The 25,470-nt window shown below is 39.8% G+C and overlaps 2 protein-coding genes across 2 annotated transcripts in view; one reads left to right on the top strand and one right to left on the bottom strand.

Moving 5' to 3' along the window:
- Positions 1 to 3,862: 3,862 nt before the first annotated feature.
- On the bottom strand, positions 3,863 to 12,311 carry slc25a25a (solute carrier family 25 member 25a). Its single transcript, XM_050050889.1, has 10 exons — positions 12,063 to 12,311; positions 9,985 to 10,111; positions 9,782 to 9,869; positions 9,574 to 9,685; positions 7,849 to 8,007; positions 6,854 to 7,006; positions 6,654 to 6,761; positions 6,386 to 6,553; positions 5,947 to 6,097; positions 3,863 to 5,281 (listed from the first exon to the last, which is right to left on the bottom strand). The coding sequence occupies exons 1-10, from the start codon at positions 12,222 to 12,224 to the stop codon at positions 5,097 to 5,099; spliced, it is 1,413 nt and encodes a 470-aa protein (XP_049906846.1). The 5' UTR covers positions 12,225 to 12,311; the 3' UTR covers positions 3,863 to 5,096.
- Positions 12,312 to 20,491: 8,180 nt separating this feature from the next.
- Positions 20,492 to 25,470, top strand: part of eeig1a (estrogen-induced osteoclastogenesis regulator 1a) — a 49,786-nt gene continuing 44,807 nt past the window's right edge. The window contains exons 1-2 of the mRNA XM_050050891.1: positions 20,492 to 20,609; positions 20,702 to 21,008. Coding sequence (XP_049906848.1) covers positions 20,866 to 21,008 — 143 coding nt within the window. The 5' untranslated portion in view covers positions 20,492 to 20,609; positions 20,702 to 20,865. The remainder of the gene's footprint in view (positions 20,610 to 20,701; positions 21,009 to 25,470) is intronic.

Genomic DNA, 25,470 nt, shown 5'->3' with positions numbered 1-25,470 from the left:
GTCCTGCATTGAAAGTTTAAGTTAAGTTGTTGATCGGGAAAATATACTTTAAGTATTAAAAAGTAACATTCGATGCAGACAAATCTAAAAAAAATAAACAAATAAAAAAAGACCTAAATCCACACATTTGGAACCATGAAATGTTATTACCTTTTTTTGCAAGAATAATGACTTAAACTATTATCAATATAGTTTTATTTATTTATTCTATTTTATTTTGTCTTTTTGGTTTTTTTTATTTTATTTTAAAGGGACAATGTAATTTAACATAGTTCCAATACAGAGTGTGGGACTGATGTGTTGCAGAGACTTTACAGCTATTGCTAATTTCATGTCCATAGTTGGGCTTTTACATGTAGATCTAAAATCTTATAAAAAAATATATAGTTTAAAACATCATCATATAATGTGTTTGACATTACACTATAAACATGGAAGGAACAATGAAATACATAAACCACAATACACATACCACACCTTTAGCTCAAAGTGAGTACAGCTCTAATTTGCTTTTAACCAGCAGCACCTGACCTGTAATCAGTTGATTTCAGTTGGTAATGTGTTTCAGAGTTGACAGCCCTTTATTGGAAAATGCTGATTGTCCAAATTGAGATTTACAAAATGGTGTCTTACAGTTGCCATTCAAGCTGCTCCTTGTTACTCTATTACTGTCTTGTCTTTGAATAAACCTGGAGAGAGCCTCTAGAGGTGTCCAATAATTTCGTCAATAGACTGTTGGGGAGCTTAATTCATATCAAACATCATATTTAATAAGATATTCATGTGTTTTGTGTACAAAAAGCTTAATTTGTGAAGTTACAAAAGCTGTCAGACCCATGAGATGTTGTAGCTACAGCAGAAGTACAAAGTACCAGAAAATTGAAATACTCAAATAAAGTATAAGTATCTCAGAAATGTACTTATATAGCCTACAGAATTTAAATAAATGTAGTTACATTCCAACACTGGTAATCCTGCTTCAACCAATGTTATATAACAACACTAAGTGTCTAATCCCGTCCTGTTTCAGTATCCGCTGTTTCCTGTTTTACATTTATTCTCCATATAATCCCCACAATATACCCCATACACCATACTGGGCTGTGTTAGAGGTTTAACAAATGTAAAAAGGGTCCATTTGCACATTGTGAAAGATTATACTTTAAATGAAGATAATGAGAAACATTTTATTGCCAAAGAGTTTTCTGAGAAGTTCATTTTTATCCTGTAGCGAGACACTTCCAGGAGGAAACATCTAGCGACTGCACTCTCAGTTTCTGTGGCATTGATGTAGTTAATCCTCACTGCAGACATACAGATCTGGAAACTAAACTCCTGCAGTGTGAACTGAACAGCCTTTAGGCCTGAATGAAGCACTTAATCTGTCCTGCCTTTTACAGACATCTGCGTCTACCAGTGTGGCCCTTATGGATATATAACCATATATTCTGTATAGTTGTGTGTTTTTGTACATTTGTATATGTTCTGCCATCACACATTGGTGTCTGATGGTGTTGTGAACAACACAACTCTCATATGACAGGTCATTGTGATCTGGTCGTCAGGCCTCTGCTCCTCAGAGTTGATCTCATGTGATTAGTGGCACCAGCTGACTGATTCATCACACCTGGTAATAATCTGTCTGGGTCTATATCTGTTCTGTGACGCATGCACGTCAGTAGCACTGATGTAAGTCAAGGACTGCAATGTTTGAAGCTGTTTTCATTCACTTTTTTATTATTTTTTGCACTTTGAGCACCTTTGTTCTTGTGCACAGGTGTTGTTTTGCGTTGATGTCAGCCTGTGAACCTTTTCTGTGGCTGTCATTTGTGTGTGGGTATCTCATCTGCCGTCCTTATATAATACAATACACCATTAAAAATTATTGTGGAACAACGTCAGGTATACTAGAACTATTGTACATCTTTTATATAAAGTTATAAGTCCTAAGTCATCCTCTCTACTGCATTTATGTGAGGGTCAGGTCAAGGTTAAAGGATCAGTTCACCCAAACTGTAAAACAAACAAGACAAATATTCTCTTACTTCTGCTAGTTAATATCCATTGATATAGTTCATATTCAGTGGTGTAATGGTAGTTGATTAGGTGGGTGTGCTACTAAGTGGATGGGTAGGTTACAGAGGAGGAAATGGGTTTTTGGCTTATGAGTGGGCTTACTGTAAACAGACAGAAAAAAGGCTGTGTATACCCCCCATTATTTTATTTATCTGTTATATTGGAAACCTTCCTGTCATGTTCCGGTCAAATCTGAGCGATTTACAACTTAAAACACTCATAAATATTATGTTTTACATCTGACTGCCTCAGGGCCTTATGGGCCTCCACACTGTGCACTTGAACATATAAAAGTGATGATCACCACTTTCATTGAATTTTGAGTGGTTTAGTCAACCTTGTTACACCTGTGGTGTTCCCTGTCAAAAGTGATCGCCATAGGAAATGAATGGGTATCCAGATTATATTCACCCATCAGATGAGAAAACATCCCCATACACACCACCCCAATACACACACACACACATGAACCACACATTTCAGACTGAACAATGTCTTTTGTGGGTACACATCTCTTTCCCGCGCTTATGTGCCGATCCTCCCACATGAACCACCTTCCTGATGAAACAATGTATCATATCTTCGCACAGACTAGACAGGTGTTTGTTATGTGAACCCATCTCTTTCCTGTGCCTTTGTGCCTGAAGATGCTCTGTAGCAAGTTTGGTGTCAATTGAGCAAAAATTGTGGGAGGAGATAGGTTTAAGAAGTTTTACAGTTTTTGAAAAAAACAGAGTGATGAACTTCATAATTTTTAATAGGTTTAAATGTACAAAAGTTTCTTCAGTACTGGGGCTACAGTTTGATGAAAGTTGTGAAGTTGTAGCACGTATGGTTGATTTGTTATGAATTTTCAAAGTTTTGAACTTTAGACGCTTGCTGTAGCGCCACCATCAGGACTATTGGCTTGAGTTTTCACCCATGGGAAGTATGATTTCCTCGGAAGAAGAAGAAGAAAGCACCCATGGGAAGTATGATTTCCTCGGAAGAAGAAGAAGAAAGAAGAAAGAAGAAAGAAGAAAGAATACCTAGGATTACAACAGTGTCCTGGCAGCTTAGCTGCCCAGACCCAATTAAACTAATTTTTGGATTCTCTTTGCTTAAGTAAAATGTTGCTATTGAATTTGTACATTTGTAATTTTCCACCTCTGTGCACCACAAATTAAATTCACCTCCACTTATATTGGAGTGTTCAGATCCAGTCTGAATGGTTCAATATCACTAATGGACGTACAAAACGTACAAAGTAATCTCCCAGTATCTGATGTAGTGTCCATGACAGAGCTGGCTGTGTAAGGATTAAAATACTGTGCACTGACAACCCAACACTAGGTCAGTTACATTTTGATGTGATTGCATTGAATAACAGTGTTTGGCTGATGTGAGAGGTTCATGTTTGTTTGGTTGTCAAGCCAAAAGCTTTTAGATAAATCCCAGCTGTATAACCAGACTGATTGAAGACTGAAAGCTATTGACAAGTCGGAAACTTGTAATCACGCTAATTTAGATACAACACTAACACATTATAAGCAAGCTGCTCTAAACACCTCTTGATCACCCATTCAGCAGCAGAGCGCAGCCAAAATGAGGAAAGTCAAGTTGAACCTTCATTTAATACATTACACAAGAAAAAGCCCCTGCACAATATGAAAAAGCCCCAGCCTAAATCCACTTCTGTCTTGGTCAAGTGTATTGGAACTGAACCTGTGTGGGAAAATACTCTGGACACATCACACAGCTCTATCTACTACATTTGGTGCAAAAAGAAAACATTAGAGACTCGGTATTACAAGAACTTGCATTTATTTGCATGAAAATGGTCCATTAAAACAAGACTAAAACTCATTCTTTACAAAAGAATTAAATACCTGATATTGATATGACATTCATTCAGAGGCCCTTCCAGTGTTGATTAAAGTGCATTATGTTGCTCATTTTTTCCCAAGCCCTTCTTTCCCCGAGTATAAATGTTGTGAAACCAAAAACATTAACACCTTGGTGTACTCTTCTGTGATTTAACAGTAATCTGCCCTTAAACCTGAGGTGAACATTAAGACATTTATACCTTTTATAAAGGGCAAAAACATGAACACACATTAACAGACATAATCTGATGTCGTCTGCACAATAAGTTATTTTCAGTTGCTTTAACAGCAGCTACAGCGAGAACTCCAACCTCATGTTCAACACGTCAGACAACTACATTTAGTGTTTTATAGCCACATGTTAAGGCTGTTGCCAGGTGTTACTATCCATCCTGAACACAATCACTGCATTTAAAACTATTATTACTTTTGACTCTGAAGCAGTACATGTCCACTGTCAGAGACAATAAAAACAAATACAGGACAGATGGAAATAAATAATCCACAGTCAAAAAATCCTGTCAGCTATTCATTCATCCATTCATTCAGGACGGGGGTGGAGAGAGATCAATCTCACATGTGCAAACTCCTCTCATTAAGGAACACAATCATTTCCTCCTGTTAAATAATAATGACACCCCTCAAAGAGCTTATTAATGCTATATCTGACATGCAAGAAGTGCTCTGAATGGTGGTCGTTTTCAGTAGAGCTGCGTAACACGAGTGCTGGTGTTGCATCTCAAACTGACCAACCACAACTTACAGAATCACACCAACATAAAAAATAAACAGGACGGTTGCTCAGGCACCAAAATGGCATGAAGAGCAAAAACATTTGGTCCTCGACTTAGAAATCGCTCACATCCCTCACGCATCTCTCGTTTCAGGTCTCAACGAGTTAAAAACATAAATAGCAGCAGTCACAGTCCAGACAACCCGAGCTCACAGAGTCCAGATCCTCCACCTTGGCCTTTCTCGTCTTTCGTCAGCTGACATTCACAGAATGAGATCACTCCACGAACCCCCAGAGGGGCCAAAATGGTCCATGGGATTCCCTAACGTATGGATGGTGGGGTGGTGGTGGGAGGGAGGGTGGAAGTGGGTGAGGGTCACTTATCACATTCAAGCTTTCATGTGACAACGAGAGGTTGGTTTTCAGCGCGATTTCACGCCTAGCTGTGTCTTCAGTTGCTCGTACACCACGTAGCTGATGCTGACGGCAGGGATGACTTTGAGGAAGTTGGGGGCCAGGCCTCTGTAGAGCCCCATCGGGCCCTCAGACTGCACGATCTGTCTGAAGAGGCCGGTCATTGTCACCTGCTGGTTTTTTTCTGTCGCAGCTGTAAAGATAAAAAAAATGAGCAGGTTAGATGATGTGAGAAACATTATAGTATCTTAACATGATTATCAAGTGACGTTCTTAGGTTTAGGAAAAGTTAATTTAATATTTGAGGGTTTTTAAATGTTGGTTTTACAAAAAAGCAACACAATGGTGTCACGTTTGGCTCTAGGGTATCGCAATTTTGTGCTTTTTTTATCCCACTGATTATTTCTAAAGCAAACAACTGCTTATGGAGAAGATACTTGTCAGAATAATTGATCATGACAAAGGTTTTCAAGACAACAAGTCATAAATCTTCCAGCTGTACTTGCGTCTTTGTTAATTGTTAAAGGTCAACATCGGCCTTTTGATTCACCAGTACAATTATAGAATCATGCCGTCCTCCTATAGCAGGAATGTCCCTCCCTAACCAGTTATGAAAGCATCCTCCCTTAAACAGGTGTGGTCCTTTAAGGAGCTGCTACTTACTTAAGACACTTTTCAACCCTCCCTTTTAAATCAATATGTACTGAGTTGGTTTAGAAACATGTTGGTGGCTTTCCCCAGAAACATCAGGAAAAACACCGCCACATGATTCCATTTTCCAGCTCAGATGTTTAAACTAAACATCTACACGATAATTATCTGACAACAGAAGCAGCATTTCAGGAGCAGAGGCCTCACCTTGTGCTTGCATGCGTGTGCGGACCAGAGCCAGGGGATAGCTGGCGAGCTGACCACAGGTGCTGGACACGGTGCCACAAGCCAGGAGGACGAAGATGCCTGGGTCGGCGCTGTTGGTGCCGTACTGCTGCAGGTAACTGTTCTTCAGTGTCTGAGGAGAAAAGAGAGCAATTATATTACATCATTTGGGCATTCAGAGTGTGTAACGTCACTCAGTCATGTGTTTGGAGCTGGTTTACATTGGTCTAAGTTAGGAGGCTAGTGACTGCAGCTGAAAAGATCAACATTCTTGCTCTGATTAGAAGTTGAGAACGTGCCATAAGCAGGGCGATAAAATACAAACACAGTCTGATACTGTCAAGGCTAGAGAATGCTAGACAAAATAAACCCACAGAGGTTTCACTGGATAACAGTGTGTGTAGTCGAGCTCACTGCTCACCTCGTACACTGCCAGGTCGATGCCTGCGTAGGGGATGATGCCCAACATGTTTGGGACGTAGCCTTTGTAAAATGCTGAAAGTCCTTCTCTTCTGAAAATCTGCTTCGCACAGTCTGCGATACCAGAGTACTGCCCCGTTGTCCTCAGAGCCAGATGGGTCTTCAGGACCTGAGAACATTGAATAAAAGGAAGAGTTTAGTACTGAGAACACCTAAATAAGGTGATGTCTTTTCAGTTTCAGAGTAGATGTAATTAAACTGATAATCACCTCCATGGGGTAGATGGTGCTCTGAGCGATCACTCCAGCCAGAGATCCAGCAACAAATCTCTCCGCGATGTGCAGAGTCTGCTGTTCGCTGCCGATTAAGCGTTTAATCTGGACGAATTGAGAAAGAACACACATTAATAAATGAACACTAAGCTTCGGAAATATTACAATGAAGCCACAGTGAGAGCCACTCGTCGTACCTGCTCATACGCCATAAACTTGAGCGCCGATTCGGGTGCTATTTTGATGATGTTGACGCCGTTTCCTCGCCACAGTGACCTCGTGCCACCTTCTTTGATCATCTGCATCATCCCGGTCAGGATGCACATGTTGTTGGTTCGGGATCCATAAACCTGAGAAGGAAGAAGTTGTGATAAGACACATTAATCATACTATTTGGAGATCTGACTTAATTTTACTCGCTGATGAAGATGATTAAATTTTGGGATGAATCAGGCGTGATGCCATGTAGGCCTAGACTTCCTTTGACCCAAAAAAAACTTTGCCAACTAGGCCCGTTTGATAAGGCGCATGGAACATAACCAACACATGTAATTTCTGATCAATCAGGGCTCAAAGTCGACAGGCATGTTTCAAAGTCGACTTTCAACACGACGAGTGACGCACATCAGGGCCACTGACACAGATCCTCAATCTGCGCAGTTAGACCTTGGTCCCATCGATGATGGTGACTTTTACGTGGCCGAGGGTGTGACGACCGTATGCGAGCAGTCATTGGTCGGCGGAGTGGCCTGGCTCTGACAGTGAGTCAGCGTCTGGACTCTGCCCCCCCTCAGCCGCACACACCGTCTGTTAAACATTAACTTGTTTATGGCGCTTATGAAACTTATTCTTGAGCTATTTATTTCAAGTTCTTTCCTAATTGTGCAACATGCAGTTATGAAAGACGGTTAATTAAGGCCTCAAGGAGAACCTAGGTCACATTTTCTTATTCTAAATTTGATTTTTAGTGCTTAAATCTTGTTTTGACTTGGGAATTTGGTTTGAATTTTATGTCTGGTACAACTGGGTCACATCGCCTCACAAGCTGATGATAATTCTCTGCTGTAAGATAAGAGTTTCCACAGCTTTCCTTCACACGCTGTCCAATTCCCAAGGTCATACTTTTCCCAACTTCACTGCCAGAATTCAAAATTTTTAGGGAGTGCTTCATCATGTGATTTGGTTGCCTCACCTGCATCATGACTTTGAGTCTGTCCAGCGGAGCCGTGCAGGTTCTTGAAACCGCTCCAGCTCCTCCACCTGCAACCAAGTGCCTCCACCACATTCCTGTCTGCTTCTCCTCTATGGTGAACTCATCAGGCACCATCAGGTTCTCACCCACATCGAAGATCTGCCAAGAGGAGGGGGACATGAATTATCAGGTTTAGCTTAGACCTTGAAAAACACCTGGAAGAACATTTGTAACTGTCCTGCCCAAAGATAGACTAGAGGAGGTCAATGTCATGTGGACAACTTCTTGATGTTTTTAGTGGAACTTTTATTTATTTGTTTGTCTTCACCACTGCCAGCTGCTGCCACCAAGAGTTTCTATTCTTAACCAAACACCCAGCTAGCAGTAAAAATCTTCACGTGTGGCATTGACGTGCAGCCCCCGTGTATACTGTTCTGAACATTTTTGCTGGCAGTAAAAGTGTCACCAGATCCCCTCGAGCCCCAGTACTGGTCAAACCGTGTGACTGTCATTGAGTGCCAGGTTTGTTTTCACAGCCACCACAGTTGGAGGTCAAGATTAACTGATTTCAGTGGATATGCATGGACACACGTACTGCTTTGAAATCTGAGCCATAATGTTAATGAGGCTCAATAGGCGAAGGGGCAAAGTCCTACAGGAGACATGATGCAGAACGATGAGGATCAGGAGCAGGAAGCAGACACTGGTTATAACTGGATTGGTCTGAACCTGCAACTGGTCCCCTCTAACGAGTGTCTCAGTTTTAAAGGCCAATACAAGTTTGTCTCACTAAGATGAATGACAACCTTCTCTCTAAAGAACATTTCAAATCTCAGTCTGGGAATTTTATTTTTGATTTATCATCATAATATAGTTCTACTGAGCACATTAATTTCCCTGCTTTAATTAAGAGGGCATCAACAACCTCCTCCTCGTAAATAGCTAGTGGGAGTTTCAATGTCACTTGGGGACATGCTGATCCCGCTGTGGTGACTGGACCTGTGGCCACACAACGAATTAAACATCTGATTTTGTGCAAACTGAAATGACCCCAGCAGCTTATGTTTCATCAGGGACTTGGCTGCGTTCTGCTTGGCCCCCCGGGAGGCCTAACTCCAGCACTATTTTTAGCCCCGTCACTGTCCCCTCTGTGAAAAGTCGAGGTTGCCGCACTCATTAGCCTTGAACTAACACCCAAAAACCACACTGTCCTCCTGCAGCAGTGGTGTCATATTACTCCAGCCTCCACCTGCTCTGACTGACCGCTGCTCTCTTTTACATAACAGCGAGACAAATCCTTCCGACATAATCCTCCAGGAATGAGACCAATTCCTGCCGTAGCCTAATAGGGCTTAATTGCTGACGCACAGCTTGTGCTGATAGCGCCATTCAGGGAATTTGCTCTATGATTGACCTGTTTTTTTTACCCAAGACAGGAAGGTGCAACACACTGTGCACTTTGATTGGTCTCAGTTCGAGTGATACCATTATCGGATGCCCTGATACCGCTATCGGATCTTAGGCTAGGTGAAAATAGGTCACTAGAAGTTTTATGTAACACCAGCAGTGGAATTTTCTAGTTCTTTCCACATTATTTTTTTTTAACCCAAACTTCCCTGTTTGGGTTCTGGCAGTGAAAGAGCACCACTGTTAGAGCTCAGCTGTATCTACATGTGTTCCCCTTTGGGCAGAAGTTGTGGTTTCGGTGCAGATTGGTGAACTCACCGTGGAGTGTTTCCAGTAGAGGATGATCTCTGGACTGCTCTCAGTCTTCTCTGGCATGGTGTACTTGCTCCAGTCTTTGCTGCTGATGGTTATCACTCCATTCTTATCCATGCTTTAAATAAAGAAAGAAAAACAAACATTAGATACTGAGCCTTTAATCCAGAAACCATGGTTTCAGTGGATGAGACGGATGGATGAATGAAATTACCTCTTAAGGGCGTTCTCTGCATGCTGCGGGGAAATATGCACGCCGAGGTCCTGAAGGGACTGCATGAACTCCTTCAGATCAACTTGGCCTTAAAAGGAAATAAAGACAATGTGTAAGAACAAGTCTTATACTGACACAAAGTGAAAGATGAAACCAAGCGAGCACTGATGCATCCACCAATATTCAGGGCAGCTGCCTCATACCTGCATTCTTCCTGTTGAGGCTTTTCACCACAAGTTTCAGGTCTTTCTCGTAGTCTTGTAGATAGTGAACAAACTCGTCAAAGTCCAGCTGTCCGTCTGCGACATTTTCTGCTCCTTTTCCCGCTTTCTGTAAGGGGAAAAAAATACATAGACAATGAGACAAAGTACTCCAATATGTCAGATAAGAGGACAGAGTCACGTCTGAATATACTGATGGTTGTTGGGGGGCTGAGAATTACATTTTATTGATGCAAAGACGCAGACTAATGTGGTTGTACACCATGTTTACACACAGTTTCAGGGAGAAACCCCAGCAGTTATTTATATCTGCAGTGGTATGCAGAGGAATGATTTGTGCAGACATTTAAAATGATTAATTGGTCACTTATGAAACAGGTACAGCAAGTTCTGTAATGTACTCCATGTCTGGCTGCCAATCATGCAGTCTGAATGTAACTCAGGATTTAAAAAGCGCACTGGCTTCTATGTCACGATGGCACTGGTGAGTCTCATGACCCATTTGCTGAGACGAAATGCTCTTGGCGCTCTGGAATGACGTTCGTGTCTGCAGGACAGGGGAGGTTGGGTAATTAGGTTGTAACACGCAGGTCTATCTTCGACCTCAACTGCAGGCCGACCTGCCAACCGATGTAATCCAGTCTAAGCTCAAACCTCCTGAGCTAAAACAAGATGAGGACACCGGCAGTCCTCCTGCCTACTGGCCAGGGCTGATACCTGACCCCGCTGTCCACAGTACAGGCATATGACTGTCACACTGATACACTGCTGGACATCCTGCGCCCCCCTGCAGCGCCCATTAAACATACTACACAAGCGCATAAATGTGACTTACAGCATGGTCAGAGGTGAATGCCATGTCATATTTCATTGCCTTTCCTGCACTACTGGACATGTTTGTGTGCTTGTATTTCCTTTTTCCAAGGCGATATGGCAGCTGAAGTTATCACATCGAAATAAATGTTTACAAAGTATTCTTGCAGTGCCATCAGTTCATGAACACAACTGTGAACCTCAGCTGTGTGCGGGGACTGAAACTTCTAACAGGTCAGCGGCCAACTGACTGCGGAGGGAGGATGAGTCACAGACAGGTGTAAACTTTGAGCACAAAATTCAAGGTTTAGTTCACTCAAGACTATTAAATGTTCTTGCTACAGTGGAGCAAGAAAGATATCAAAAGAGGTGTTACACATATTACATATTACACACTCTTGATTTGTAATGATATGTTTGTTCCTTTTGGAGTGTGGGAAACTGACCAACTCTCATTAAGTGCTGCAGGTCAGGTGGGTACATGGGATCTGATGAGATTGCAGTGCACTGTGTGTGCAAATGTGCAATAAAACAACCTTCAGCAAAATGAGGACGTGCAAGGAATTAAAGATGTGACACTCAAGGTATTTTCACATTACAATACTTAAGTGTGGTACATAATTTGTACATTTTACACATTGCAGTCTAGTAGTGCACTGCCTGACTGATGCCAGTTTCACATTTTTTTAAACTACTTACTACAGCAAATGTGTGTATTTTATGCCTTAGAACAATCACAATCTGTTGTTTTAATATTATTATCATTACATCAGATTTTCACTATCAGCAGACAGTTGCACAAGGCAGCAGACAGGGCGATTTTCCACATCCACTCAGACATAGCACAAATTCCTTTTTAGGGTGGATTTTCCCTGGATGAATGAGTCTGTGGCGCGCGCTCCATTTAGTTCACTTTTAAAGATTATAACAATTAGTTTCGATTAAAAATATATCATTATGTTTTCAAAAAAACTAAGACAAATATTTTACAGATAATTACAGCAAAGTTTTTCACAAAAAAATTAGAAATTTCCTCGTAGCGACTTTCCTGGAAGCCGGTTAGCGCTGCGGCCTAGTCGTAAGGCTTTACTCTACCCTCATGCTAATCTTTCCGGCGCCCGGAAAGAAAGGATTTAGCGGCGGTCAAAGTAATGAGATCGGGAAAAGTAGGTGAGTACTAACGCTAAATACGCTGCGTGGTGACACATTAAGCATTAAAAAGTTAACTTTGAGTGTTTCTCGCTCACATTTCGCCATCGTTGGTAGGTTGAAAACTCCTGGGAAGGCAGGAACAGGCTCAGCTTGTTAAAGAGAGACTTCAGCTCCGACGGCAGTCCGTTAGACTCAAAGTATTCCACTTCAACCTGGTCCGAGTTGGACACCGGGACGTAAAGGCACAGGCCGAGCATCTTTAGCTCAAATTAAAAAATAAACTACAATAAATAAATAAATAGCACACCGACGTGTCTCTCCTCCGCAAGGTAACACTGAATGCCGGTAAGGAAGCGCCGACTTCTAATGAATGTGATGAAGGCCACACCCCTTCCAGGAATAGCTTTACATCATTGGATGTTCTGCCCAAAGTGTTGACGTCAATTTACTACAGACCAATCGCTGAGGCTGCCCATTGATGGGCTCGGCACGGTCCCGCCTACTTCTTGCGTAAAGAGACGGAGAATGCCCAACCAATCCCGTCCCTTCTTTCATTCAGCATGTGGAAGATTGACCAATCACGTGTCTTTTTTCATTTAAACTGTGATAGTAGCAGACTCAGGGGCTGCTTGGCGGTATAACAATAATGACCTTCATTATTTCAAATAATTTAAGATTTGTGATAATCAAAGAGGTTATTTTGACATAAAACAACTTAAAATATTAATATTAATAAAAATAAAATGAACTAGGCATGAAAAATCTTAAGAATGATGAGAACAACAACAAATCTTTATCTGTAGCACCTCTCTGCAAACTGAAATACAAAAAGGTAGGCTACATGAAGGTCAAGTGCTAATTTTCAGTGTTCAGAGTTCATCCTCTTCTAGAAAAAATAAATTCATTAATTCAACTGTTTCAATCAAATGTACCTTATTCAAGAAACAGAATTTACAACAGGACTAGGCAAATTAAATACAACTTTTCTTGTTATTTACCTTCATATTTACTTTTCCAAAACAGGATGTTGTTTACCCCTGCTGTTCGTTTAAATTAGTTTATTTTATACTTTAAAATCACCCAAAAAAAGATACACAGGAAACCTAAGCAGTTAGTAACCCAGTCCTGATTTTTTAAACAAGATATTTTTGTTAGCAATTCAATAAAGACATACAGAGTACTAAAAACAAACACAGAACCTATAAGGAAAAAAACCCACCCACCCATCAACACAAAAACAAGTAAAGAAAGGCAGACCAGTCAAAGGGAATCCAAAAGAAAATGAGAACCTTCATTTATTTAATTAATCTATGTGACATCAGGAGGGGAGTTTAGCATGTTTCATTACAGTTTTTTAGCTTCCATATTTGCCACACCATTAGAAATGGTTGCAGTTTATCCCTCAAAATTGTAAAGAATACATAACATCCTTAATCCAGTGTCCGTAATCCAGTCCTGATTTTAGGAGGAAATATTACTTTCAGATATGCAAGCAAATTTAGCAGAAAATCAACATTTATTTGGGTTTTTGCTTGAAAGTTTTTAACCTTAAACAGAGACAGGAAATGTGTACCCTTTGTATGAACTATTAGACAACTTCACCTTCATGACTATCCCAAAGGAAATGTTATTTGCAGCCAGGTATTAAACACAGGACAAAATGTACGGATGACAACCAACATTAATCTTTAATGTTTTATATTGCTTTCAGTTCAGCCTTCATTGTCACAGACGGTGTAAAATAGACATACAGTATCTGGCAGTAAAACAATGAAAGTGACATTACCAGCTTGTGGTTTTATACCTCTGCAAACCGCTCAAGTTGCAGTTACAGTTTACATTCAAGTCTGACTCATATGTAGCCATGACAGTTGACTATGCTTCAAGTAGGCCTATGGATGTTGCTGCAGAGAAGCTACAGCTTCACACACATTTCAACAATCAGCACAGTTTCAAGATGAGAGTCACCAGTTCAGGATCTGACCAAATGTCTCCCCTTCTGCTCCTGAGATATGACGTTACAGAATGGCCAGAAAAGTGTTTATGTAGAATATTACGATGTCACAGTGAAGTTTGCCCTTTGACCTTTTGGATATAAAATGTCATCACTTCATCTCTTTATCCTGTTAGACATTTGTGTGAAGTTTTGTCATAATTAGTGTATATATTATAGAGTCACGGCCAAAAACATGTTTTTTTTAGTCACGGTGACCTTTGGCCTTTGACCACCAATATCTAATCAGTTCATCTTTGAGTCCAAGTGGATGTTTCCCTCAAGACGTTTTTGACATATCCCGTTTACGAGAATGGGACAGATGGACGTCCTGAAAACATAACAGCTCTAACCACGGCTGTCACCTGTGTGGAGGCATGTAAATGTGCAGCTATCACACACAGCTGCAGTTACAAGAGACAACAAAGTAAACCTGATAAACAAGATTGATTTTGACCAAATGTGAGTGAGTTTTAGAAAACCTGCACTCTCCTCTTGTCCCCTCACTTTAACCTGCTTGTTTAGACAAATGTAAGCACAGTCTACATGTCATGTTTTTCCTTTAAAGTCTTTTTACAGTGAGTTTTGAGAAGCTAAAATAGTCCTCTTTCCAGTCTTTGACTTTCTTTTCTGCCCTTGTATGTTGCTGCAGACACTATTGCATAATTTTATTTGGGCACTGACTGCGCAGTAGTTACACCTAAGCCTGTTCCCTCTATAAAATCCACTCCGAGGTACGGCCAGGCTGAAGGGATGAGGGCAGTAGAAATAAACTGGGACAAGGACGAACGCCAAAAGCCAAAAAAGGCACTGAAGGAGCGCCAAGAGCTCTCGGCTCAGCTCCCCGGGCTGTCAGCTAATCCTGTCTGGGTTTACATACAACAAACACACACACACATATACACTCCTCTGCATCAGTCCTGTGGCTCAGCTTTTGTGTACTTTTGTTCTGGGGCTGTTTCTTTTCTTGACTCATTATGTTTTAGACAACACTGCACTTCAAACTTTGTGTCAACAGTTTGTGTTTGGCTCGCTCCTGTCTCATCATGACAGTGTCGCTGCACACACCTCCGACCTCGACTCCATCCAAAGTCAAAGTCCTGTTACATAAACCTATTTTTATCTTTTTAACTCTTCTATAATCTTTGTTATTAAGAATGTTCAGCCTCAAACTGCTATATGAATTAAACCATCTGCAATGTTGAGAGATGAAAGGTCTAAACATCAACAACAACAACAACAACAACAACAACAACAACAACAACAACGACACATCATGAGACTAGAGGCTCTAACCATGACCTTTTTTTTTTATAAGGGGTCAGACGCTACAAAGGTTTGATTTACTCAGTAATAATGTGTTGTATTTTATAATCTTATATAGGGTTTTTAATATAAAATCTTAATCTGAAAAGCAACACAATTGTTAAATCAATATCGTGCACTAAAGAGTAAAAGAAGCTATCTGCAATGGTCGTATATAACTTTACATAAACACTGTACTTAAGTAGAATTTTGAGGTACTTGTACTTTATTTGAGTATTTACATTTATGCTATCTTACACCTCCACTCTGCTACATCTCAGAGGAAAACATTCTACTTTTTAATTCACTAAATTTATTTGACAACATTAGTTAAATTCCAAGTTAGTATGATGTGGGTGGCTGTGGCTCAGAGGCAGAGCAGGTCGTCCACTAATATGAAGATCTGCGGTTTGATTCCTGGCTCCTCCAGTCCACATGTCAAAGTATCCTTGGGCAAGATACTGATCCAAATATTTCTCCCAATGGCTGTTCCATCTGTGTGAATGGTTACTGAGAAGCAAGTGGCACCACATTTCTACTTCAGTAAAAGGCCTGAATACTTCTGCCACCATGGGTGGTACGTAACTAAGAACATTGATTTATTATAATACTGTACTTAATTTGGACGTGCTTTTCCATAGTCTTCTACGTGATTAGGTACACATGTTCAACTGCTCGTTAACACAAATAGCTAATCAGCCAATCACATGGCAGCAACTCAGTGCATTTAGTCATGTAGACATGGTGAAGACGAGCTGCTGGAGTTCAAACGGAGCATCAGAATGATGAAGAAAGGTGATTTAAGTGACTTTGAACGTGGCATGGTTGTTGGTGCCAGACGGGCTGGTCTGAGTATTTACTGGGATTTTCAGCACAACCATCTCTAGGGTTTACAGAGGATGGTCCCAAAAAGAGAAAATATCCAGTGAGCCAAAATGCCTTGTTGATGCCAGAGGTCAGAGGAGAATGGCCAGACTGGTTCAAGATGATAGAAAGGCAACAGGAAGTCAAATAAGCACTGGTTCCAACCAAGGTGTGCAGAAGACCATCTCTGAAGCAACAACACCTTGTCCAACCTTGAAGCAGATGGGCTACAGCAGCAGAAGACCACACCAGGTGCCACTCCTGTCAGCTAACAAAGTCCAACCTGGCACTAGCAAGGTGTACCTAATTAAGTGGCTGGTGAATTTTGTGGTATTTCTACTTTAACTTATGTAAATGATCTGAGCACTTCTTTCTCTGCTAAATGTTTGTCTCTAACATTTGGTGTCGTAGAATAATAAAGTAGCTGAAAGGAGAAAACTGTAGAAAACTCTCAGTGCTTTGAAATCATACTTAAGTACATTACTTCAGTAACTATATTTAAAAACTTTCCATCACTGTTCTCAGGTGCACTTAACTGGTGTTTTAAAGCATATAGAGATGTTTAATTTGATTGCAGCTGTGTGCAGTCTCAGCAGTTCATTAACACAGCAGCTAAAGTCCAGCCTGAATGAAAACATGTTGGTGTAGCTGCTGTTTTTTTTTGTCGTCTGCGTCACTCAGCTGACGTTAAACGATAACTGCTGCGACAGAGACACTTTAACCTGCAGGATCAGACAAACAGTTCCATATCTGCAGGAACGATACAGGTGAAAGTTGAGGGGGTGGGGTCTGGACACTGATAGGAGCATCTCAGACTGTTATGACACAATGATCTGCAGCTCTTTCCCATGAGATGGTGCAGGTTTACAGCTGGATTATGGTATTTTTATGATTGTTGGTGGGTTGTTGTTGTTAGGAGGGACGGGTAACAGGATGTTCCTTTATCACCAAAAAGTCACCTTGTCTTTGAATCACAACATTTTACAGCCCGAGTCCAAAGAAACTGATTTTTATTGGTATTCCAGCATGTTGTGGTTTTAAAGGTCCAGTGTAGGATTTAGGTGGACATCCTCCTGAGACCTCAGCCTCTGTTTGGTATGCATTTTTAATGTCTCCTAACTGTTTGGGATCAGTAGGACCTGATAAGTATAAAAAAATAAACACTGTCTTTGAAAAGGAAATAGCTTGGGAGAGAAAAATGATGTCCTCTTATGGGGACGATGGGTTTATCTTACTAGTCACAAGTGTGTAATAAAGTATAAAACTTTGTTCATTTAAAAAACTCAGCATGAATTTCCCTCGATCCATACTCCAAGCTAGGAACAGTCTCTCACACCTGACTGGTCCTAATGTCCTCAAACGAGACGATTATAAAAGTTTGTTACTGTTGCTAAAATTGGTCAAATTTGTTGCCATATCAAACTACAAACATTATTAATCATAAATAAACAAGTTTAAGCCATAAAATGTGATCAGGTTTTTAACCTTGTCTTCTTTTGTGTCGGGATCAGCTGCAGACTGACTTGGCTGCCATCTTGTTTTTACATGTATTAGTGTATTGTGCTCTCACTGCCACTAGATGGCACAATAAGTGTCCACGAACAAGGACAACAGGTCTAAGTGAAGTAGAATGAAGTGTCAGGTGCAGCAAACCCAAAATGCGATGTCCTCATATGAGGACACAGGGTCTCAGGAGGATACACACACAGGCCTGACACACACACACACACTCATGCACAAACAGGACTTATACATGCATTAAATGGCACTTTGGCAGTGCCTAGGAGTTGAACTAGCACCTCTCCAGCTCCCAGTCCATGCTCCATGCTTGGTCTGTACAGGGACTTGAGCTGGTGACCCTCCAGTTCCCCAGCCAAGTCCCTATAGACTGAACAACTGCTGCCCCACATATTGAGTGCTGCTGTTTCACTGTCGACTGTGATCGTTGTGTTATGTCATGATAAAGTCAGTGTGTGCACTGTTCCTGTTTGACCCTCAATCACAAGCTGACTCCCTAAAATAGCACTCAGTCATTAAAATTTTGAGAACCCCTAATCTAAGATTTGTTTTTTCATCATACTCTAAAATGGTCAGTTTAGCTGTTAAGTGTTGATTGAAAATGGTCCCCACCAAACATGTGATTGCAGCCCTGTGTTTGACAGTATAATTTATGACAATAATATCATACTGTAGAAGCTCTGTGTATGTTTTGTATCCAAAACTCTTAATGTGTAAAGTAACTAAAGGTGTCAGATAATGTAGTGAGGTAGAAAGTACAATATTTCTCCCTGATATGTAGTGGAGTAAAGGTGGAGAAGAAGTATAAACTGGCATGAAAAGACCTAAAATTTGTACTTAAGTAAGTTCTCAAGTGGGCCTAAATATACTTAGTTACTTTCCACCACTATAAAACACACAGTAGAATGACTGACAATAGACAATTATCACCAAAGAAAACATATTTTATTAACTAGGAGAGAAATTTAAAATGACTAATCTTAAACCAGCCCCTGATACTGCTCAAATTTTAAAATTTTCCACGTATTTTTTCTCTGTACTTTTACTCTGTTACTACTGGCATTACACACAGTATACTGAGATGGTAACTTAGCTTTTTTTCTGCACACTGAAGTACTGTGTGCAGCTGTCTTGACAAGATGCTGCTCTGGAGATAACACACAAGTTTGACTGTAGGTTGACAGACTTTAGGTCTCTGCTGCTCTCTGCTGGATAAACTTGAGCCTGGAATCCCCTTAAACTCAACAATCTACTGCTTAAATACGTAATCTCCCCTTTAAGAATAAAACACATCTTCATCAGATATTGTCGGCCTGTACAGATGAGTATAAATAACAGTAATAATAATACCAAAAAATAGTAATCTGTGATGATATAATGAATAAAACACATTAATGTAGCCCATGGACATTAATATCAAATCTAAAAAATACAGGGTCTATTTTTAACTTAAAGACACACTGTGAAGCGAGTCATCGCGTTAGGTTGATTTTTCTTTGATTCATCAGTGATTCAAAATTAATTTTGATCTTCACATATCAGAAATATACTTTTTTTTTGTTGTCCTGGGAAGTTTGAATTTCCAGTTGGTCCATGAAACCAGCAGCGGTGCAGTCTGCCGCCACAGGGTGTCGCTGTTTCACTGTGAGGCTGCAGAGTGACTGGCAGTGAATGGAGCGCTACAGAGCAGTGTCAAGTTAACAAGGGTGAGCTGGGAAGAAACCGGAAGTTGGGTCATTTACCTTAAAAAAATAAAATCCACAATTGTATCCACAAATCCAGGCCAAGAAACAGCAATTCATTGTTTATTTTTGTTTTCACATTTAATTTCTATTACTTTAATGATTATAATTCTTAACTTAATATAGTGAATTTGTTTGTTTAGTTTTATTGTGTTTTGTTGGTATTCCAATATCTGAAGTGTAGTATGAGCCTATTTGATGAGGTGGGTGTAGTTCTATGTAGATGGGTAGGTTGAAGTAGAGGTGGAAATGGATATACAGTCCCCCATATATTCCCATTACTTTTTGGCTGATGGTGGATGTACTGTTAACTGCCAGAAAAAGATGTGATTATGCCCTGTATACCTGCATATACCCTCCACTACACCACTGTACAATATGTTGTGGTTTTATAATGTTAATCAAGTCTCTCTTGAAGTTTTTAAATGGGACCAAATAGTTAAAATACACAGTCAGAGCGTTTGGGTGGCATTAGGTTTAATTTTACCAGTCTGAACAACTGATAACATTTTTCATTTTAATGTTAGAATATGCCTGTCCTTAATTTATATGGATTTTATTCCATATAAATTCTATATTGGGTTTATTTTTAATTCCCCTAATTAACAAAGATTTTATTCCATATAAATGATATATTATTGGAGTTTTTATTCCCTTAATTTACATCGATTTTAATCCATAAAAATTATATATTATTGGATTTTTTTTATTCCCTTAATTTACACAGATTTTATTTCATATAAATTATACAATTTTGGAGATTTTTTTTATTCCTTTAATTTACACAGATTTTATTCCATATAGATTATATATTATTGGATTTTTTTTATTCCCTAAATTTACAAGGATTTTATTCCATGTAAATGATATATTACTGGATTTTTCATTGCCTTAATTTAAATGGATTTAATTTCATATGAATTATATATCATTGGAGTTTTTTATTCCCTTAATTTTCATGGATTTTATTCCATATAAATAATATATTATTAGATTTATATATATATTTAAAAAAAATCCCTTAATTTGTATGGCTATTATCTTTTATTCTGGAAGATGCTAACCGGAAGTCGCTCTGCTAGCTCTCAGCTAGCTTGATGCTAATGGCGCAAAGTTCCTCCTCTCGGCACAGACAGAAACAGCGGACAAACCTCTCTTTCGGTCAGTTTATGTTGTTGAAGCGCTCCTGAAGACATTCAACGGACCAGAAATGTCTCCTGGTAAGTCCTTTACTACTTTTAAACCACAAACATCAACATTTTCTCTTCGTTTATTCACGTTATTAACGAAAATATTCGGGATTTGTTTCCAGATTTCTGCGCTGAATCATCTCTGAAGAAGAAGCGGAGCTCGCATGAAAACACAGACTGAAACATCAACAGTAGTTAGCGACGACATTTCATTCACCTTTAGCTTAGTTCTCAACAGTTTGTGTTAGTGTTGGTCGTGTTGTATGCGAGTGAAGACACAAAGACAATGGCGTTTTTCGTGAAGAAGAAGAAATTCAAGTTCCAGACCCATCTGACTCTGGAGGAGCTGACCGCTGTGCCTTTTGTCAACGGAGTTTTGTTCTGCAAGATGAGGCTGCTGGATGGAGATTTTGTCGCCACATCCTCCAGGTAAAAGCAAAAAACTCACCGCAAATCACATGTAAACTCAGCTTAACATCACTTCATGCATGCAAAACTTCTTTAAGTTGCATTTTGTGCAATTTAACATCATTTTAAAAGTCTCTTCAACGTACTGAAATGAGCTTAAAATGCAATAATGGAGTTTAAATGTTAATTTATTAACTATTTTTCATATTTCATACAGATGATAATATTGTATATGGATCCTAAACTTGTTTGTGGAGGGTTTGAAATGCTAAATATGGTGATTTTTCAGCCACCATGAAGGATTTCTTATGTTTTAGGTGGTTAGTTTGGGTTTGTTTCTTGCTGTTTTCACACAAAGACACACTTAAACATCACTTTTGTACATGCAACATTTCTTTAAGAGGAATATTTAAGTATTTTGGTGCAATTTAATACAATGTAGAGATGATTTTTCCTTGTCAAAGTTCCTTAAATATACACTTATGTGAGTTTAAAGTGCATTTATTTAGCTACATAGTGAATTTATTGACTTTGTTAAGCCTTCATGGAGTTTTTGAGCTCTTAAGGTATTTCTATAATATTCTGTATGATTCCTACACTTGTTTGTGGTGGGTTTATTTCGGTAAATATAGCAATGTTGCAGTCACCATACAGGATTTCTTTTGGTGTAGGTGATTGGTTTGGGCTTATTTCTGTCTCCATTAGTATCTCAAAAGACTACATGCTCTTCTGTTCACTGTTTTCACACAAAGACACCTTGAAACATCTCTTCATGCATGCAGAACGTCTTTTAAGAGACATTTTAAAGTATTTTTGTACATTTTTATTTAGTTTCAGTAATTTTTATGCACTTATAGGAGCTTAGAGTTTGGCATTTACCTTGCTATGTAGTGAATTTGCTGACTTTGTTTGGCCTTCGTGGAGTTTTTAAACTCTTGTTGTGGTTCTGTAATATTCTATGCAGTCACCATAAAGGATTTCTTATAGTGTACGTGGTTGGTTTGGGTTTGTTTCTGTCTCCTTTCGTAAGACTATATGCTCCTCTGTTAACTGTTTTCACACAAAGACACCCTGAAATATCAATTCTTGCATGCAAATCTTGTGTAAGAGGCATTTTCAAGGATTTTTGTACAATTTTATACACTTTAGAAATTAGTTTTCTTCTGACAGAGTCACTTAAATACACTCTTCTGAGCTGAAAATGCATTTATTTTTAAAATGTAGAGAATTTAATGCATTAATAGAGTTTGGTGGGTCGTTTATATATCCACACTGTAGTCACCATACCGTATTTCTTATGGTGTAGTGGTTGGTTTGGGTCTGTTTCTTTCTCCTGTAGTATCATAAAATACCAGATGCTCTGCTGTTTGCTGTTTTCACACAAAGCCACACTAAAACATAACATCATGCATTCAAAACGTTAAGTATTTTTGCAAAATTTTACAGAATTTAGAGAACATTTTCTTCTGACAGTCACTTTAATACCCTCACAGGTGCTTAAAGTGCAGTTATTCTTTCTACATTGTGAAGTTTTTTAGACTTCACTGAGTTTTTCAACTCTTACGGTGTCTCTGTAATACTCGGTATGGTTCCTAATCTTGTCTGCAGTGTGTTCATTATAGTAAATGTTGTGATTTTGCAGTCACCATACTGGTTTTCCTATGTTTTAGCTGGTGTGTTTGGGTTTGATCCCCCCCCACCTTCAGTATCATAAAAGACTAAATTCTTTGCTGTTGTATCCTTGTTGAAACTCCCATAAATTCACTGTTATTGCTTTGTTGCATCAGAGTCTTTCAGGTGTATATTGCACCACTTTCTGCAGCTCAGCTCAGACCGGTTAATGAAAGACTGGTTTTCTCCGAGTCACATTTAAACACAGGGTGTTGCCATGTTAAGTGGCCTCTCTGTGTATCTGCGCTGGCACCTCAACTGGACTACCAGACTAAACAAAACAGAACCTCTTGAAACCAGTTCACACTGGTTGAATTATCTCGTCCACTGGCTCTAAACTTCCCTAAAATAATTTTTGCTCTGTTAGCCTTGGGTATCTGGTTAAATGGCAGTAGGATGTGGTGAAGTAGATAATGAGGTTGTGTTTTCATCATTCACGTCACACACAACTCCAGATTCCCTCCCTGGACTTCAATAACATCAACAACTTTCATCTCTTTCTCCCTTCCTTGTCTTTGATTCACTAGATGAGATTATGCAGCCTTGAAAGTCTCGTCAGATGTTTTTTCCAGTGTTTTTACACTTGTTTAGGGGTAAAGGCAGGACACAGTGAGCGTCTGGAGACAGTCTGACCTGTTTTGACCTCATTATGGTGAAGAAAAGCATGCTATAAGAGCCATCAGGTCGAGGCATCACCTGATAGTTTGTGTTACAAGTTATGTTTCAAAAGTAGAGCTTCGTTTTAGGTGATATTTCTGTTTCCATAACAGGTGTACAGGCATTAAAGGGGCCCCTGGATGCTCACTGTGTCCTACATGAGCCAAATAAGTGAGCTCACAACACAGAAGACTTTTTTTTTTTTTTTTTTTTTACTCTGGTACGCTGTTTATACCCCTCCTTTCAAACCCAGCCTGAAGTACAGAGACTGCCTGGCTGCTCTCATTTACAGTCTGACCTACTAACACAGTACGTTACACAAAACACCCTGAACATCACTTTATACATGTAGAATTTCTTTGAGAGGCATTTTAAACCATTTTTGTACAATTGAATGTATTTTTTCACTCTTTCAAAGTCACTTGAACGCATAAAGGAGCTTTAAGTGCATCTGTGGAGCTCTATAGTGAATTAATTGTCTTTTATAGCATTGTATCTGGTTCTTAAGCTTGTTAGTGGTGTGTTTCCTGTGCAAAATATAGAGATTTTGCAGTGATCTTGTAGGTTTTCTCATGTTTTAGGTGGTTGGTTTGGGTTCTCCGAGCCTGCCTTGCTGCTCTCTCTTTCAAAGTATGATCTACTAAACTAACCTCAACTTGTTAAACAACACGAGGCGTTATATTGTTAGCCAGCTAAGTGTTTTATTGGCAGAGAATCTCTGAACTGCTGCTAACCCATTTTCCAGATGAAAGCATGGACCTGATTTTCCAGGTCTCGCGTCTGATATGTTAAGTTAAGAATGCCCCACATTCAGGACTCCAGTTGTCTCTGGGTATGTGATATGAAACCGGAGGAAAACCCCATTTTCCTTGCTTTTATCGAGACTTTTCCACACCCTGTTTGCACCTCGTGTTCAAACAGGCCTGTTAAACTTCTAAATCTCAGAGCTGACTGACGCATATGTGGGAGAACATTTTCTCTGCGTCCTTAGTGAAAACAGCTCGTCCTCTTTGGATGTGCTAGACCTCCCTGTTGTCACGTATCCCGGAGCAGAGCGTGTGTGGTCAGTGTGCGAGTTGGAAGGTCTGGTAGAGGGAAAAGTAAACACTCTGACAGATTGTGATAATCTTGATCAGGTTTTTTTTGTCAGCGGATGTTTCCGTGTTACCTTTCATCAGCGAGGAAAGAGCAGATTGGGAGTGTTAGTCTTACAAACACAGATTATCTCACAGGTTGAGACAAACCTTTGTGGACAGAGCCAAAGAACTACAGCTTTTGTGAAACACAAGTTAAGGCCTTGATGATTCACCCGCAGAATATTCTTTTTAGTAATTGTTTAGTCCATAAAAAGTCAGAAACTGAGGAGAAATGTTTTCAGACTTCAAGGTGATTCAAAGAGTTTCTCATGTTGTATGAGCAACAGTTAACAATTTTCAACTAGCTTTGCATTATATCAATGTGGGTAGTAGATGTTAGTAAGGCCCAGACACACCAAATACTTCAGAGAACCAGCAGGGACGAAAGCACCCTGCTGTGTCGCCTCATGTCATCTGTATCTCGGCCAAAAAGTTGCACATGAACACACCGGAAAGACATCAACCAGCGGCTAACCAGCACCTACGTTCTGCACTTGTGTGAGAGGATATTACTATCCACACCAGCAGATGGCAGTCGTTAGTAATTGTCATTCAAAAAGGGAATCCAGAAAACTGTCTTGACGGCAGTGAGCACATAAACAACACAATCCAATGTTGCAAGAACGAAGCATGTTTATTGTATGCCAGTGAACAATGACATAAACCATCACAAATTGTTCCTGCTAAAGCTCTGGATGGCTAAAGAAAAATAATCTTACCTTATGCTACTAGAAGCTGTTTAGCTGTTTGTTTACTTTCCTCACTTCCATTTGTCTTCTTGTGGGTTGAGCTCAACTACCAATCACATTCATCAGCAGGGCTCAACAATAAGGATTGCCCGATTGCCCGGGGCAAGTAAAACTCAAGGTCGGGCATGTAAACTAACAACTCACTTGCCCGATCGGGCAAGTTGCTAAAAAATAGTAAAAGTTAATAACTAATTGATAAAATAAATGTATTTTAAAACGTGCTCTTCTGCTCTGATGCAGCGGTCTCTCTGCCTGAAGTCACAGGCACAG

This window comes from Epinephelus moara, chromosome 8 (assembly GCF_006386435.1).
Source record: "Epinephelus moara isolate mb chromosome 8, YSFRI_EMoa_1.0, whole genome shotgun sequence".
Lineage (NCBI taxonomy): Eukaryota > Metazoa > Chordata > Actinopteri > Perciformes > Serranidae > Epinephelus > Epinephelus moara.
The sequence above is the reverse complement of the archived record's forward strand: the minus strand, read 5'-3'. Positions and strand labels throughout refer to the sequence as shown.

Excerpts from the sequence above, each read along its gene's own strand:
- slc25a25a (XM_050050889.1), bottom strand. The coding sequence starts at position 12,224 with ATGCTCGGCCTGTGCCTTTACGTCCCGGTGTCCAACTCGGACCAGGTT. Across the intron at positions 8,008-9,573 it reads TCTACTGGAAACACTCCACG|ATCTTCGATGTGGGTGAGAA; the intron begins GTGAGTTCACCA and ends TCCTCTTGGCAG. Across the intron at positions 6,098-6,385 it reads TCGACCTGGCAGTGTACGAG|ACACTGAAGAACAGTTACCT; the intron begins GTGAGCAGTGAG and ends TTTTCTCCTCAG.